At 34.6% G+C, this 18,915-nt stretch overlaps 1 protein-coding gene across 3 annotated transcripts in view; it reads left to right on the forward strand.

Annotated features, from left to right (window-relative positions):
- Positions 1-18,915, forward strand: part of LOC308199414 (BEN domain-containing protein 5) — a 923,492-nt gene that overhangs the window by 37,952 nt on the left and 866,625 nt on the right. For all 3 annotated transcript variants that reach the window (XM_080603543.1, XM_080603541.1, XM_080603542.1), the window contains one exon: positions 8,501-8,625. In XM_080603543.1, coding sequence (XP_080459669.1) covers positions 8,501-8,625 — 125 coding nt within the window. The remainder of the gene's footprint in view (positions 1-8,500; positions 8,626-18,915) is intronic.

Raw genomic sequence — 18,915 nt, forward strand, 5'->3', positions numbered from 1 at the left:
GATGCTGGTGAGGGAGTCAAAAGACTGACACCATTTTTTTAATTCTTTACAATTTTTTCTACACAATGAGCATTGACATTTTATTCTTTACAGCACCAGATTTTTAGCTCCTTTAGCTGAAAGCATTAGTGTTTATTGATAATGCCAATTCTGAAATAAGGTTTTTTACTGCAAGTGATTAAATATCAATCAGATTTCATCAAAACTATAAAATTCCTTTAGCAAGATTTTATAATATGATTTCTTTGTATATATTTGTTTCTGCTGTTTACACAATAATACTTGCTATATATTGGGATGTCCATTGCTGTTTTGCTCATAGTGTTTTTTTGAGCAATAATGATTACTAAATATTTAGAACTGCTTGTTGCTATTTTTCATTGTGCTCTGAACTGGCATCAGCATTAGGACTGGTTCTCTTAATGAACATAAAAAGATAGGAAATATTTCAGTTCCTCTAGTTTGAGCTGAAAAACATGTGGTTAAAATAGGACATTTATATCTCATGCCTTTATAAAAGAGATGTAGGTCCCTGTATATCTTTTCTGTATGTTCTTCCTACCTATACATATTTCTAATTCACTTTCACTAATTTTATGTGAAACACTTGTGCTTGTGTTGTCTTTCTAAATGGTATTGTTTACTCTTCTGGATTGTTTACTTTCCTTTTCTTTAAAGGAAACTTTCAAGTAATGTGAGTAGGCCACCTTTGGGACATGCTAGAACTTAAAAAAAAATATTTATACTGTGGAGTCTTTAATAGTATCTCTCCATTGCAAGAGATAAAATAAAAATACTGCCCAATAAATTTTAATGACAATGAGTTCTCTCTTAAAGTCTTCTAATTCCCTTAATTTTCTGCATTAAAGACCATTCTTTGGCCTGTTTAAAAATGGTCTTCTACCTTCTCCACTTCACTCAGAGGTTAATCCCACAAGGTTATTTTAATCTAGTGATTCAGATTAGATGCTGCCAAAATTCTGCCTCCTATTCTAATTCAGATTAAAGTTTCAATTTTTAAAACTGGTGGTGATATTTAGTCTAAGCCATACTGTTCACTAATATTTCCACAATTTAACTTGATAAAAAGAATTATAGGTTTATTCATTACACTTCTTGAGGCCACTGAGAAATAGTAAATATGATCCCAGATAGTGCGGGCAAAATGCTCTTGGGAAATAGATCTACTGCACCCCTAAGTTCTACTTATATCACTTGTGAGGAAAAATATTGGAAAGAGTAGATCTCAGAGTTGGATCCTGAAAACATACGGGAAATCAGATCGATATGAAATTATTCAGCAACAAATAAACAAATGGAGACCAGTAACTCATACACTCAAAAGATCAATAAGATTTATTTTATGCTGTATTCATAGATAAACAAGAAAAGTGTAAATGCTAGAATTTTCATGTACTGTCAGTCACAATTAGATTTTATCACGTTGTCTAGTTACAATCAAAGCCCAGTCGGAATGGTTCAGCTTCTGTAAGTTATGCATTAATATGTACATGTCCCCTTCCAGTGATGGGAGCTGGCCTTTTACCAACAGATGCTAAGAACTACAATAGTGCTTGTTCCCATAAAGTCTTTTTCACAATGAGATTCACAGGCTACTGATTTACTGTCCTTTGGATGTCACTATTGATAGAAACTTAAAACACAATGAAAACACAGCAATTTTAACTTGATTAATTGAGGTGAGAGGATAGAAAAAAGACTACCAATAGTCTGAAGCATCCAGCTTCACAAGCCAGGTGCTTTCGAAATGCTTTGCCTGTTTGACTTTCCTAAGGCAGTTTGGATTTTCATCAAATATTATGGGCATCACTATTGTTATATGTAAACCGCCAGATACTTAAAAGAATGCTATATTGTTGAAGACTTTCGACATTTCTTTAAAACTTTGACTTAACTATAGCAGTGTAAATATTACTTTGTTTGGTAGGTCTTAAGTGCAATTTTAATAATTTAAAAGTACTTAAATACTTTACAGTTAATTTATATGTATATGTGTGTTTTTTGATTGCATTTGTTTTTATTGAAATCATGTTCTTTGCAGTTTTGGGAATCTTGATTTGACATATGCTTTGGGCAGGAGTCCAGGAGATGATGCAAAAACAATCATAGGTTTTCAGAGATCATTGCTATTTCATTAGATTTCTTCCTATTTAAAAATCAAGTGATGTTTAGAAGTTGTTTAGGACTATTAAAACCAAGCTTTTATTTGTTTATTTTTATGAATTCTTTTCACAGACAAAGAACATAAAACTAGTGGGAATTTACAACTGGTATTCTTAGATGCACTTCTTTCAGAAGAAATCTAATCTTTCACAGAAGAAAGTTTTTACACATCTTGGTCTCTGTAGTTCTACTTCCATTTAGGACATATCAGTAAAATTTCTTTGCATTATCATCTCAGTGTCTTTTGTGATCGTTAAGTATGAATTCCACTCAGGGTATTCCACATTCTACATTTCACTTTATTTTGTAAAATACAGAGTTGTATGAAAACATAGATTAATACTGTTTGGCTGTCTTTGGACTTGATCCCAGGTTCAACTGGTGAAAATGATGTATATTCCAATCTGTTTCTTGGTTGGTTTTGTTTAAAGAATTTGTATAGATTGAAATGCAGCTGCAAGTGTATTAGTGATTTTTCTATTGCTTACTTGTCAAGATTTTTATTGTGTGGATGAAAAATAGTATTTCAAAACCTGGCAGCATATTGACAAAAACAGAAGAGCACTTTGAGTAATTCTCTTTTTGAAAAACTACCTCTTTTAGAGACAGAGATTGCCTCAGCTACTTCCATTCATATGTAACTTGATCAATAGATTTATTGATAGCTTTTAGCCAAGGTTTAATTCTCCCCCCACCCCCTCAGTTCACCATGGTGCTCACTTTTCTGAATTAAGAAACTAGAATTAGGCTCCTATAAGCAAGGCACATAATATGCAAGTGCTCTAGGTGTAAAAGGAGGCATTTGACCTTTTGTTGCTAATCTGTGACAGGTGCAGGCTATTTTCTTCCAAATGGTGTTAATTTTCATGTGCAAATCCACCCCCTGAAACCTGCATTCTATATATCCACCACAGGGGAATTGGTGGTCATCATAAGTACTGTAATGGACAGCTGAGAGGGATAATCACTGATATTTCAGCACATTCATGCTTGCAACTCAGTCGTTTTTAGTGCACTTCTGTTTTCACTGCTTATTAGGGAGGCTGAAGTTAGTTATTCATTGCTGGACAAAAAAAAGTGTCTGAGAAAGTTCATGTGCAGGGAACAGCACATTGTTACAAATTAGTTTCCTTTACCATTTCTGGCAAACTCATTACAAAGTAATCGCGCCCTGCGCTGAAGTGCACTTCCTCTGGGACCAATAACTGTAAATAAGCAGGGCTGCAAGCTGGCTGATAAGTTGTTGTTCTGAAGATAACGGTCCTTTTTAGCAGAGTGTTTGACCTTTTTCTTTATATTGCCTCAGGCTTGTCTACGACCCTCAAGGTCTATTTTTCATCTTAAAATTCTCTGTAGGAAAGCACAATGTGTGGTTTAAGAAGATTTTAGGATTGCTTAACATATCTATATTTTCTAGCATTTTTATGATAATTTTTAGAATGCTTAGTAAGTTTAGCTAGCATTTTCTTAAGCAGGTTTTCTTTCTTTGTGTAAAGTATACTTTTTATTGATGTAGGAAGCAATAAATGTTAATATTTTATGAGGACTAAGTGTATGTTGCATGATTAATAAATAGTAACATTTTTTTTTTCTGACTTTTAAGGAAACTTGAAACACGCCACTGACCCCTTTTACTACTCACATTTTGAGATTATTGCACTAAACATTACTCTGTAAAGCAGTTTAAGCAAATATAATTAAAAATTTCAGCTTGAATGATTAAAGAAAGGGACATCTCTTCTCAGTATGCTAAGAGTATTGAACGGAACTGTGACTGAAAATTGAGCATGTCTTAAAAACAAACATCAAGGCTAAGTGAAAGTCAGTTTATAGACATTTGGGAATCTAATTTGTTCACATCTTCCCATGAGTTTAAAAAAGATCTGTGACAGTGTTTTTGTAAAGTAAAATAATAATAGAAAAAACATCTATTTTCAGAGTGAATAGGAGAACAAGTCCATAACAGTTTCTAAACTGTTGGCTACTCTAACAAATTATTTTACTTTTAATATATAGCCAGAAAACTATTTGGCATCCAGAAGTGCATCCAAGCTGTAAAAAGAAAATTAAAACAAGAAATGTCTTTCAATGTCAAAAAAAGAGTTCAGTTCTTTACTGCTCATCTTGTTGGGCTTTTTTTCTCCCACAGATCACATTACTTGATCAGTTCATTAATTTTACATGTACCTTAAATAACATTATTAATATCTTATGTTTTTACATTGTTATTCCACGAATATCATGCAAAACACAAATTACGCAGTGTTGATGCTTAAAAAATCCTAAAATCCCATAGATCCATCTTCTTTATTTGTTCAATGGTGTGGTGTGAACATGAAGTAAAGGAAGTCTGATGTTCTAGTGGTGTGAGACTTTTTTCTTTGATTTTAAAGGGAAGTACTTGAGCAATTTAGTTATGAACAGACTCTTTCTCATATCATGAATTACTAGAGCAAGAATGTACACAACAAAAACTATGCAAGGGAGGGCATTTTCAGTCATGATACAACTACTGTAAACCACTGGTAGGTACATTACACACAATTGGTATTATCTAGCTAATGAGTTTATCACGCATTACATTAAAAATGAAACGACAGATCTTAAGGAACCTTATATAGAGAGTAAACAAATGCAGTTCAGAAGTTTTTACTTGAGAAAAAAAGTTTATTGTAATTGTTAAAATATTAAAATAGTTTAATGGCTAAATGGAATAGTGTAATCCATGTTTAATTCCCGTTTCATAGTTTCTAATGCATTTCATTGTGTTACCTGTGGTGTTGGAATATGATTCTCACACACTAACATAAATGTATTTCCCATGATTATAACAATGTGAAGGCAGCACTGAAAAATTATCTTTGTTTATGAGATTAATGTTGAGAGGTTTATATGCTTTCTTTGACACAAAAAAAATATTTTTCTGTGGTACTGTCCATTTTCTACAAAGCATGTCTTAAAGTGAGGAAGTGTTTTATTCTTAGAGTTCTAGGCTTCTTTGTACCAAAACTGCCGTCTTGTTTAATGACCTTGCTGTGTGGGTTGAAATTAGGCTGACAGATTGTGAGCAAAGGCTGTGATACTGCAAACAATGGTCTATTGAGCACGAGGAACTTGTTGAATTGGTTACCAAAGGCATCAGTGTTGGGTCCAGCCTATTTAGCATCTGGAAGACAGAAAAGAAATAGCGTGCTAATGAAATGTACAAACGATACTAAACTGCAAATGGCTGCAGGTGACTACGGCAGCTGACATATACTTTGAAGGAGGCTAGTAAGAGGCAGTTCTGTATGCAAAAAGCAGTAAAGTGAGATACAACTCACAAAAGGAAAAAAAAAACTCATTAAAGAGGCAGGTGAGTATTGAAATCAAGTATTCAAGATAAAGATTAAAAACAGTGTTGGGAGTCCTAGGGAATCCTGCACACTGATTAAATTGTAAAGGCTGTTGCTGGGTTTGAGATAGCTATGTAGCTCTTCCAGAGCAGACTGGCTTCCAGTGTACCAGCACTTCACCATCAGTGATTTCACTGACATCAGTAGAATTCTCCAGTGCTAGTTCAGGGATCCTATGGACTCTGCAAAGAATTAGTTCAGAGTGAGCTGTCTGCCCCCAGAACAGTTCAGTTTAACATTGAAATAGAAGCTGAAATGTGCAGTAGGTCAGAAATCAAGGTCTCATTTTGCTCTGTTTTTATTTATTCACTTCATCTTTTAGTTTCCCATGGCTTGCAGTTTAAGTTGTTAATGATCTTTGAATTTAAAATGTAAATTTAAATGCTTTTGCTTCCTTATTTGGAAATACTTCCAGCAGAATTTACACCTCCTGGTCTGTGCTGCAGATAACTTACTCCTTATGTGGGACTCCTGGGATCACTGGAGGCATGTATACCTAGCAGTTTACATGTTGGACCTAGTTCACAGTCTATGTTCATCCAGCTTGCTGCCTTAATCTTAGAGGCTCCACCAGTTTCACATGCGCAACTCAGGTTGCAGTGACTCTGGGTGCCCATGCATTAAGCTATGTCCAGAGAGAGCTCGTGACCCGTGACCTGAACTGTGGCCTGTCCCTATTATTATTTCCATGTAACCTTATTATTATTGTTGTGCGAGGTAATTGGAATCCAACCTATACTGCTAAACAGCTCGGACCACCCAGCTGTTCTCTCTCCCATTCCTCAACAGGAAGGGGGGAAGAAAATAAGATAAAAAAGCTTGTGGGTCAAGATAAAGATGGGAAGATCACTTACCAATTACCCATTTAGTTCCTGGGCAAAATGAACTGAAAAGGGGGATTTTTTATTTATTTATTTTTAAATTAATTTATTGCTGATTGAGATAAGGGTGGCTAGCGAGAAACAAAGACCAATTAAAATCCACCTTTCTCACCCCTCCCTTCTTCCCAGGTCAATGTCACTCTTTCATTCCTGCCCCTGCAACAAAGATCACAGGGACCTAGAGAGAGGGCAGGTGGTCAGTCCCTGATAGCCCCTCTCTGCTGATTTTTCTTCCTCACATTTTTCCCCTGCTCCAGTGTGGGTCCTCCCCAGGTCCTTCAGGAGATACCCGCCTGCTCCAGCACGCTTCCTCCACAGGCTGCAAGGGTATCTGGCCTGGAGCACCTCCTCACCACCTCCTCTGGCCTTGGTGCTTGGGGGGCTGCTCCTCAGCTTTCTTCCCTGCCTGTGTGCCATGTTTTGCCTCGAATACACCTAGACAGACATGTCACCAGCGTCGCTGAGAGGCCTGGCCTTGCCCTACAGTGGGGCAATTGGAGCAGGCTGTGACCAGCATGGAGCAGCCTTGGCCTCTCCTCACAGCTGCTCCTGCAGGCCCTGCCAGTGCCTGGACACGGGCACCCTGTATGACAGATGACTTTATTTATGTTTGGAAAAGGTAATCTCACTGTACAATATTGCCATTTTTTCAAATATTTCATATTCCAAATGTATCCTTTAGACAAGTGTTTAGGAACAGATTGTTAGCATGAAGCGGATTTCTGCAGCAGGAATCAGTGAGGAGAATTTTGTTCTGAAAAGAAGACTGTGGGCAGGAAAGAAGAGGATAACATTAAAAATAGGGAAGATTGGAAGTGTTCACTGTTCAATTGGTAAAGCCAGAAACAATTTAGGATAAGGAAGAAATCCTGAAAATATATTGGTGAACAGATTTGAAAGTGTTTTTTTTCCTGCTTCTCCACCCCAAGATAGCTGATCTGCCAATTTTGCTACTTTTGCTCATATTTAGTAGCATGTTACCAATGAACAATCATACAAACTGAAATGAGACTTGCTGAGGAGGGAGTTGTTTAGCTCCAATGATGTTACAAATAACTATTTGAACCCAACACTATATATCCAACCCCCAGAATATACCTGGAATCATAAAAACAGGTTGTCTTAACACTGCTAATCTTTTTCTTGCATGTAAAGCAGCATTTGAGAATGACCCTGTCTTTCAAGATGGGATAGGAGGATAGGATGGGTTTTGAGTTCGATCAGGAAAATGTGAAGTGTTATTTTTGTAGTATATAGATGAAACGGACAGTCTAAGCCCTATCTTTAGATTTCTTGGCACATTTCAAAAGTGAAATGGCAAGTTAGCAATTTAAAAGCACTTAGCATGTTTCCTGGTGCTGAACTTTTCTTCTATAGCCAGTTTGGTTACTTGCTAAGTAATGCCATGGGGAATAGCTCTGACTACATTTAAAAATTTTATTCCATGAAATTCACCAGGAAAGAGCTAAAGTGAAACCTTATAGCCTCATTTGTTTCTGTGCAAGGAGGTGATAGTGGCCCCAAATGGTAAAGGAAATGTATTAAGATGGCTTTTGAATAACAAAGAAGATGGAGTCCTGGCCATCTGTGGACACAGCACTGGCCAGATGTGCCATATGAAAATCTGGGAACTATTTAATTTTAGAGGTGCTTGAACATGAGCAGCAAATGGAAACTTTATCAGAAAAGTAGGAAAAAAATTGGAATAACAAAAAGGGTGGTAGGACACTTAACTGAAAGAATAAGATTAGAGAAGACAAAAAGTCAAATTGATTGAATAATAAAAGCCCTTGCAGTCTTTTTTTTTTTTTTTTTTAATCACATATATTTTGCATACTGGTATGTATTATGTGTATCTTACTTTGTGGTTATAATCATGTCATTTAAAAATAATTCTGAACTTTTGTAAAGCCTCATACGTATATCATATTTTAAACATTGGAGGTAAATTTTTAAAAACTTTTCTCTGTATAGCTTCTGTTCTGGATTTTTTTTTCAGCCAGTTATTAAAATACGTTCTTTTTCATATGTTCTCATTAGGTAATCTTGGACGGGTGGACCACATCACAGAGTTTGAGTATGACCTGTTCATTAGACCAGATACCTGTAACCCACGCTTTCGAGTTTGGTTCAACTTCACTGTCGAAAATGTAAAAGAATCACAGGTAAGTACATACTAAATTAAACAGTATGACAACTTTAAGGATTGCTTATTCCAGAATATAAGATACTTTCATTCTTAAAGAGATGCTGTTCAGGGATTGTAACTATCGCTTTGCTGTAAAATATGTTTCCATCCTTCCAATTTTTATAAATAAAAGCAGGTATCATCCTGACTAGATATTACCGTGTTTTTCAACTAAGACGTGATATAATTACAAAGATAACATAACAGTTGAATTAATTGGTAATAGGTGTTGTACACTTATTAATATACACAAACCAAATATATTTGTTAATGTATGAAAACGAAGTCCACCATAGCTGTTCAAATACTATTACTCAAACCTTCATTTAAAATATCTAGAACATGAGGTAGCACTACAGACAGACATTACTCTAGTGTACTGTAGCAGAAGCAACCTGTCAATGTGACCCTTGTGAAAGAGGTTTGTCTTTAAATGTGAAAGACCTTGATAGGCAACTGATTCACCTACTTCTAAATAACACTTTTTTTTTTCCCCATAAAAACAAAAACAAACAAACAAAACACAAACAAATAAAAAGGGAAAGAAACTTCCTTGCTTCATTTATTTTACTTGTCTTAAAATAAGAAAAAAAAATTAAAAACTTATGTGCTTTCACATTGACAAATCCACAAGGATTTAATTCCACTTTTTGCATGTACCTTACATTTTATTCTGGCATTCTGTCACAGTTTGTCATAATCACACTGTCATTTTCACCTAATGGGAAAAAACAAACAAACAAACAAAAACAACACACGTTTGGTAAGAAAAAAACTGTAAAAGCTTGATATTTGTATTCTTATGAAACTAATATCTTTATATCCACCACTGTACCATTCCTGTTACAAATAGAAATCATGAAATTGTTTATCTATCTTCCTGGAGCCTGATACTTTATCAGACAGACCCTTTCCCCTGCTGTGCCTTAGTCAACTATGATCAAATTATATAGTCATGAGATGAATGGGAATCTGTCTCAAGGAGGCAAAGAGATCTGGTAGAAAGATACAATATATATCTAGTGCTTACAGGATATTTGTTTTCATGGTTGTCTACATGAAAGAGAATGGTTTCACTATTAAGTTTGACTTGTGAGGTCTGTTTTTATAATGTGTCTTCCTATAATCTTTTTTTCATCTCTCCAATTTCCGTTAAAACGAGACCTGCATGAACGTAATCTAGTCTGGAACCTTATTTAGGTCTTTGTACTAGCGGACACGGGCAGTATTAGTCACTGCAGCTCAGCTATATTAAATGAATGTTAGAAATTGCTATATCAAAAATACTGTATAACTTGGTTTGTGCATTTTGATTATTTTCTTTAATGTTTTGCTAGAAAATAATAACAACCAAAACCATACTATTCAGTATTGCCTAAAAATGTTGCACAAATGCAGAAGTAACTTCAATTGCTTTATTTGTAAAAGTAGATATCTTAATAACTATATATAAATAATTATCTGTATAATATTATACTTGATTTTAGTGTATCATATAGGTGACTTGGGGGGTTGATATATCTATGCATTTACATATCCCAGGTCTGGTTTCAGCCATTTAGATGAGGACTCAAAGATAGTAGCTAAATTTATTAGTTTTATTTATTGTATACATTACATTTCCTTCTTACTGTTCCTCTTTTTTCAACTTCATATTCTGAACTAATATACTTTGACTTAAAAAAAAGGAAAAAAAAAGTTGAAAATGTTCTTATTATGCAAATCTCTCCAGTCTTGCTTGATATTCCATACTAAAACCTTTAGTCACAATGAAATTAATTTGAAAGGTATCATGAGAAAACAAGCAACCTCCTTTCATCATCTGACTTAGAAATCATCCATTCTGTTTCTCCTGTTGCATCAGACCAAAACTTGACACCCAACAGTGGGTAAATTGATAAAAAGTGAATGAAAAAGTAACGGTGTAAAAGCAAGAGTCATATAAACACTAGGGACACATAATTGTACTGGATGTATTTTTGATTTAGTTTTCAGTTCTACTACCATTTAGTAGTGATTTTTACAGTATGTTCAGTGCCCTATAGTGTGTTATGAATCTAGAGAGAAGTGTTAAGAAGAAACTTCGAGATAGATGTTCTTGTCAATCTAACTACCCCTGCATTGTTCTGTAGAGTACTATTTTTTTCACACTGCAGTTTTTATTGTCTTAAGCCACTGAGCTTCCATCACTAATGTCTAGAAACCCTTTTTCAAAGACTTCTCTCACTGACACAGTTGCTTGATATTTAGCCTAAAGCTTTCCTTTAGTTAATCACATTATTCCTTCTTGTAATTCTGCTTGTTAATAACTCCTCTTGGTACAAATAAATCCTTGACTAACATTTCTATTTCTGTAGATTATCACATTCTTCATCATTTGTCTCTTAACCTAGCTATCATGTATGGTTCTTTCAGTTCTCTATCCAATAGAGTACTTTAGCTTTAAGTGTTTAAGTATTTTTCTGCTTTGGGGCCTTTGGACTTTCATCATAAGTGAATCTTTCCAGACCTTTGATAATTAGCCTAGTTTCCTAGGGAAACAAGGCTTATATGATCATATTGTCTATGTTACACTTGCTAGCCTAGATTTTTGTGTGGCTAATGATCTTTCTCCTCTTCTTTCTCCCTCAGTAGCTTTTTTTTAACTCTTGGCCAGTTTCAACCCCACTGGACAGTAATTCCTGTAAGTTTCAGGAGAGCAGACTGCCAGATGGGCAAGAGACCCCATTAGTGTTCCCAATGGCAGAAAGGCTGTAGTATGAGATCATTTCTTATTCAACATCAGATAATCCACAGAGGAGATGTGCAGGAAAAAGTACTCATTGGAATTTGCATTTTTAAGGTAACATGGAATCCAATCATGAAATCCAAATCCATAGCACTTAACGTTTTTGTGTCTTGCAGATCTTCTTGGTGTTATTATTATTATTATTATTATCATCATCATCATCATCATTACTATCATTACTATTATTATTATTATTATTCCCCTTCCAATTCCTTCAATATTTTCTTCATAATGTGGAACTAAAATTGAACGGGCATTTTTGAGTACACTGACATCCCAGTTTATGGAGAAGAGACTCTAGTCCCTTTGCTCTGTAACTGTCTTGGAATAGACAGCTGAAAACTGCAGCAGCCTTTTGTTGCTTTTATCACTATGGAAACCCACGCCTAATTTGTTGTTCACTATCGTGCATAAGTCTTTTTCAGAATGATTGCTTCCTTCCTCGTGTTATGTATGTCACCATTGTGCTTCAGCAAGAAGGGCAGGTAAAAGAACTAAGTTATGTAGCGTAGAAATGGGAGCCCCAGTCTTTTCAGGACTATTTTTAGCATTTTACAATAAGTTTATTTTATTTGATATTTGCTACTTTTCCCTACACTACAGCAGAACCGGTAGAACTTTTATTTCATTGCAAACTGGTAAACAATCTTCTTCCTTACGACTTGGTCTTTCAACATCACACATTTCATTATCATTTAAATTGTATTCTATTTATTTATTTATTTATAGCAAAGAAAAAATATAAAAAAATAGCTAGTGGTTTATATTTATGGGAAGAAAGAACTATCATATAAGATGCCTATGAGATGTAACATTTGGCCTTTTGGTCTCCCCATATGGTTTCTGACTTGCAAGTCAGTTGGTCTGATAAGATCTGAACTGTGGATTTCTTTAGTCACTTGTTCAGTGAATTCGATTAACACCGATATTGGAAAGAACAAAAAAACCCTTGATATGTTATATGTAAGGCCTATAATCACACATTGATTACGCTCACAACAACCATGAAAGGAAGAATGAAGAAAACAGGATTTGCTGTGGAACATGTATTCTGATGGGCAAAGCCTCCAATTTCTCTAATTGTTCACGTTTCGCAAGCTACTGTCTATTTCTAGGTAATGCTCTATATTGGGCAGAATTTATTTCCTCTTAGCTTCAGCCTTGGCCCCTACAACACTGTCTACAATTTTACTAAACTCCTTCTCTGTGGAATCAGAAATTGGATGAACAAATGTCACATTCAGTTTGCATTTCAAGTATTTTAAATAGACAGTGCTTCAGGTGAACAATTACTTCTAAGCTATTATCATTGAAGGTTTTAGTAGCAACAGTGATTTGTCTGAGAACTGAGAAAAATGAAATGTGTGTACCTGTGATAAATTATAAAAATATACTACAATACCAGAATTGGAGGATTTTATAGATGAAAAGAGTAGTTATTTTTCCTGGGGGTCATATCCAAAAATTCTACCAAGTAGTAGGCTTTCATTGTTTCAGGTACTGTAATCACTCTAGGAAAAGGTGATCTCTGTACTGGAAAATTTACTTTTGATAAATCTGAGAAGAGATAAGAGTTGAATAAAGCAACGTGATTAAAAATGTTTTTGAGGATATTAATTACTCTAAAGAACAGCAACTATATTATAGCATTGCCCATCTAAGTCATATAATATATTCTGTATGTGTATGTACTCTGAAAAACTCTGCTGTCTGATGAATCATGTTCAGAAAAGAAATTTTTCACTGAGATTAAAAAAAGAATTTTCAACATAAGGGGTTTCCCAATTGTGTCAAATTTTGTTCTGAAAGTGTCCATAAATGCATTATGAGTTCTTAATCACAAAGGTGACAAAACACACTGAGAAGGATAGAGGAGGAAAACAGGTATTTGGCAACTAGGATGTGATCATTACCTACAGTTATGAAATCAATCCAAAACAAAGTTAAAATCAAAGAACAAAATGGTATCTGCTTCAAGGCTTCAAGGCATTCTCTCTGTTCAACTTCAGTTGCACTTGGATAGAGAACAGAATATTGACTGAAGATATTTTGTTTGCTTTTTTGTTTTTATTGTGTATTAATATAGACCAGGAAAAAGGATAACCTTCTTTAGAAAGTTGTGCAAGGTGCAAATATAAGACAGATAATAACATACCTGGACATTATAAATGCTTAGAGGTCTTACTGTTAGTTTTCTCTCTCTCTCTCTTTTTTTTTTGTTTCCCCACTGTTTTTTGTGGGGGTGGAGGACTGGGGAGATGGTGAGAGAAAAAAGCTGTAAAATCTCTAGTGTATTTAATTCATTAGATTTTCAGTAATTATGTATTACTGTTACTGGATTTTTTAGTTTGCTCAGGCCTCTTATTACTGTCCTAAAAAAAAACAACACAGAGATCCTTAGTGGAGAATTGCTGTACATACATATCTATCCACCTTGAAAACATGAGATAGACAGTTGAGTGCTGTTGGACAACATCTTTTAAGTAATTGTAGTTACTACGGGGTAAGTAAACTATTTTTGCATATGGTATATGCTGTTCAACTTTAAAAAATTGTAAGAATGGCATAGCCAAATTCATGATGCATATTTTGTAAGGTCTCATGGAACTGTAGCATGTGATAATATGGATACATTACTTTTTTTTTTTTTTTGTGGGAAGTGCTTGAATTGTCTGAAATGTATATTAAAAACATAATGGATTAATAAAGAGGAGCCTTTGAAATATCCAAAAGTAGTTTCACTGACCTCTACTTTGGAAAGTGATATAAGTTTGTTTTAACTCGGAGGTGCATAGGGTTAGACGAAATGTATAGTGATTGAAGTAATTATTTATTTACTGAAGAAGCTGTATGAAGTGTTAATTAAATAAGAAACAAAGTGATGACATTTAAGATAGATTGTATGTTCATCTCAACATTTAAAAAAAAGAAAAATCAATTGAACATACTGCAGTTTTGAAGAAAAATAATTTTGCCATTTTGGAAGCTTGTGCCTATATTGGTCATGTATAAAATTAGATTTATAAACGATGATTCTTCCAAGTTGGAATCCTCTCAAGTACATATAATTTTATTTTGGATCAATAATTTTGTTGTGCTTGGAATGGACTGAGGATGCGTGTGAAGCTTTGGTAAGTACAATATACTGTGCATCTCCATGAAATTATCCAAAGCTGTCATGACATGTATTATCCTTTGAAAAGTAATGAATACAGATAGGTTAGTAGACACGGACAATATTCAATGTTAGTAAAACAAATGCTGTCCTGATGAAATATTCTCTTTTGGCATGATAGTGTTAAATTAATAAACTTATTTTATTCCAGTTGTCTATAAGAAAATTTTAGATGTCAGTGTTTTATAATTATTGCAAGCATACTGTATGTTTCAGATTTAACACTTGTTTTTTGCTTGCAAGAACCTAATGGCCAGGTGTGTTTAATTTCCTATTATGGTGGCATCTGTCACTCCGAATGTCAAAAATACATTATAAATGCCATAAACAAAATCAGCACTGTGATGATTTTTATGTCAGTGATGTGACATGCTTGCTTTTCTTTCATTTTAAAAACTTTTTTATTTGTGATTAAATACCTCCTTTTTTAGTTCCAGTGTTAATTGTCTTTCATACAAATTTGATTTAATTCTGGTTTTATGACTGAAAAGTGTTTACATCAGAATGTGGAAACATAGAACTAAAGTAAAAAGAAAAAAAATCACATTGAAGAAATAAAAGTGAAATCTTTAAACTTTCCTGCTTTTAGTTTCTTTTTTTTTTCATCTTCTTTTTTTTTTTTTTTAATCTTCCCATGCAGAATATTCTGTATTTGAGCCATGTTGAGATACTATGCAGAGATTGTTGAAACCGGAAGATAAAACCAAGTCAAAATATATACAGATTAATTCATATTATGGGGAGAGGGAAATCATTTCCTGTGTAAATGACAGGTCAGATCTTCCTGGGAAGATCATGGAACGGATCTTCCTGGAAGCCATGTTAAGGCATATAGAAGATAGGGAGGTGATTCAAAACAGCCAACATGACTTCACCAAGGGCAAATTGTGCCTGACCTTCTGTGATGGAGTGACTACATCAGTGGACAAAGGAACAGCAACCGATGTCATCTACCTGGATTTCTGTAAGGTCTTTGATCTGGTCCGCTACAACATTTTCTCTAAATTGGAGAGAGATGGAATGATGGAAGGACTATTCAGTGGGTAAGGAATAAGCTCTCTGGCCACATTCAGAGAGTTGCAGTCAGTGGCTCTAAGTCCAGGTGGAGATCAGTGACGACTGGTGTCTCTCAGGGGTCTGTACTGGGACCAGTACTGTTTAATATCTTTATTAATGACATAGACAGTGGACTGAGTGCACCCTCAGTAAGTTTTTGGATGACACCAAGAGGAGTGGTGCAGCTGCTATGATAGAAGGAAGGGATGCCACAAAAAAAAAAAATCTAAGAAGGAAATCGTAGTGATATTCCATAGAATGTAATTAGTTTAGAAACAATTTGGAGAGAACAGTGAAGCAGCCAGTGTTATGGCAGCTGGTTGTGATCGAGTGTTTTAAGAATGTGCCTTCAGTAATCCCATATTCTTCTTTGAACTGTTGGAGTTAGGATTAGAGAGATCCTGCAATCCTTCATTGCTGTTGTTTGCTACCTGTAATTTTAACATGAGAACCCAATATGAACCCAATGACCGAATATTAGGTCACTATGCACAGAACATCTTTACATTTCTGAAACGTTACAATAAACAGGGAAAAAGTGGAGAAGACTTGAACTTTGATGGTGAAAATGGAAAAGTTAATATAAACAGGATAAGTAAATTCTTGAAAGTTAGTGTAGTGCTGTATTATACTCACTAAGTGCTTTTCACTTTGCTTGTGTGGAAGCCTTTAGAGGGAGCAAAGGAACTGTTAAGAGTGGTAAATCTTTCACTGATCCTAAGCACCTATAACCTCCTTCAGAACAAGTGCCACAAGGATGTAGTAATATTATTGCACTTTGTTGAAAAGACCATGCATTTGATAAACCCTTTTAGCCAGTATGGATTCATTCATCAACCAGCAACTCATTTTTAATCACAGTGTTTAGCACATTTTTCTGCAAGTGTTTTGGAAAGCCAAACATGACTCAGGGCTTTTGAGTCCAAATCATGTTGTTCTTGGATTGCACAAGAGAATCATGAGCAACTGGTCCTACTCTTAACTTAACTGGCCTAACTCACTAAATGATGGAAACTTACCTTCTTCAAAGCATGTGGTGTCAATACTGTTTATCCCAGGAAATAGCCTGTAATATAGATCCAGAACATGGCATGTTGTAATACCATGGAGTTCCCACCAGTCTAAATTAGGTACAGGCTGTCAGAAGTCACCAAGTTCGTTGTAGTGGTTGCCCCCAGACAGCTGTTTTTAGCAGGCATAGACTATATGAAATGTGTCATTCTTATCTAATCTGATTGTACTTTTTCTGAACTCAAAGCAATGAGTTCTACAGATTAATCATGCAGTTTGTATGAAGAGTACTTTCTTTTCTTTTAAAAATATACGGTTAATATTTTGTGTCATTTTTGTGTTATAAGAAATTAATTATCTGCTCACTTTCTGCATATATTCATGATTTTATAAACATGTATTTCCACTTACTTATACGGTTTATTCAAGTTAGTAACTTGTGGTCTGTTTTGTCCCCTCTTCTGCAATCCTAAAATCTCTTCCTAGTGAAGCTTTAAAAAGCCTGGGTATGCCCTATATTTACCAGTAATTTTGAAGGGCAGGTAAAGAGATTTTCTCGGAAAACAGATTTAAAACAACCCATCAAATACAACCCGTACAAAAGATATTTTTTATTGTTGCCAGTGGAATCTGAAAATAGCATTTGTCTCTTATGGTAGAATGAGGTAACTGAAATCCCATTGATTTCAGTGGGAGCAAAGTTAATAAGGGGTTAAATGCCCCAGAAAATCCATCCTAGTTACAATTACATATTTTGTTCTATTGCTATACCTCCTATAAACATATGCTTGGTTTATAAAATTCTGGACGTATCAAGCTTTAAGTTTCATTTTTTTAAAGGAGGAAAGAAATTAAAAAGGTATGGTTTGAAGCTAATCTATTTTCTTTTCTAATGTTAATTGAAACTGAAGATTCTGCATTGTGTAGGTCACCCAAGATATTACAATAGGTATAATTAAATCATTGTTTCCTGCAGCCAAAAATATTTTAATCTTTCTGTTGAAGATACTGTGAAATTTTCTGTAAAAAAAAAAAAAAAAAAAAAAAAGGAATATGCAATTTTTTGCTTTAAGAAATTATGAAAAATAACATGGAATTATATATTGACCCTCAAAGTATAACTACTGGGTTTTTGATACATAACACAGTATCATCAACTGATTATAATTATAATGATCGAGTACAGTTACATCAGTTTAAGATCTGGCCTGTAAGCATTAGATAGGCAATATCTGCTGTTACACGGCTGCTCATGATGGCTTTGATAATTTTTTTTGTGAATTGAGAAGCTCCATGGAAGCTTCTAATTTTCATAGTGGCACTACCATGATGAACTGCAGCTCATTACAGTAAACTGATGGCAGCTGTTAATACTATTACAGGCAGAGACTTTTTATTTAAGGGAAACATTAGCCAGTAACTGGTAGATTTCTGACACAGTATTATATAAACTTCCTGTTAGGAAGGGGAGCAAAGAGAAATGGATTTGAACCCATTAGTATCAGAATTACGTGTCAGAAAGCTAGAGCAGAGTTCAATTTATTTCTGCAATAAACTGTAAGCGAGAGATTGACTTGACAATTATTTTACCTTACATTGCTCTGGTTGTTCTGAGATGACTATTCCAACATCAAATCATCTTGTTTGGACATCTTTTACTAAATAACATGCTAGTCTAAATATGCATTATGTTATGTAGGAGCTAAAACTCAGAAGGCTTTTCAAGTAGAAATGAGTTTTTTATTACTATTTTTACTAAAGGATGTATATACAGCGGAACTTATTCAGTATAGATTTAAAACAACTGCATGTGTTTCTGCTAAATCTAGTGTATGTTGCTGAATATAGTTTACATTGTCATTGAAAGGATAATCTTTCTAAAGCTTTTAGTAGCTTGGTGTAAGCAATATAAATAATCTGCCCCCAAACATTTGTCTTCTCTAAGCCAGTCACTGCAGGATTATTGCTTCTGTTTGTGGTCTCCTTTTCCCCCACTAGTTTCCCAAGATAAGTGACAACAAATTAGTTAACCATTTCCTTACTATATTTTTCAACTGTAAGAAGAATATTTTATCATCATTTTTTCCTATTTCATACATTTAGCCTCCAACTGAACACTGAGGTCCATGAATTCAGGTTCTTGAATTTAGACGGTACAATGGGCTTTTATTGGAATGACAAATCTGACTGTATTTTTCTTGCCTTGAAATGGTGATTTTCTACAGAATGTTTATTTA

Source organism: Anser brachyrhynchus, assembly GCF_964034855.1.
Source record: "Anser brachyrhynchus genome assembly, chromosome: 8".
In the NCBI taxonomy this organism is placed as follows: domain Eukaryota; kingdom Metazoa; phylum Chordata; class Aves; order Anseriformes; family Anatidae; genus Anser; species Anser brachyrhynchus.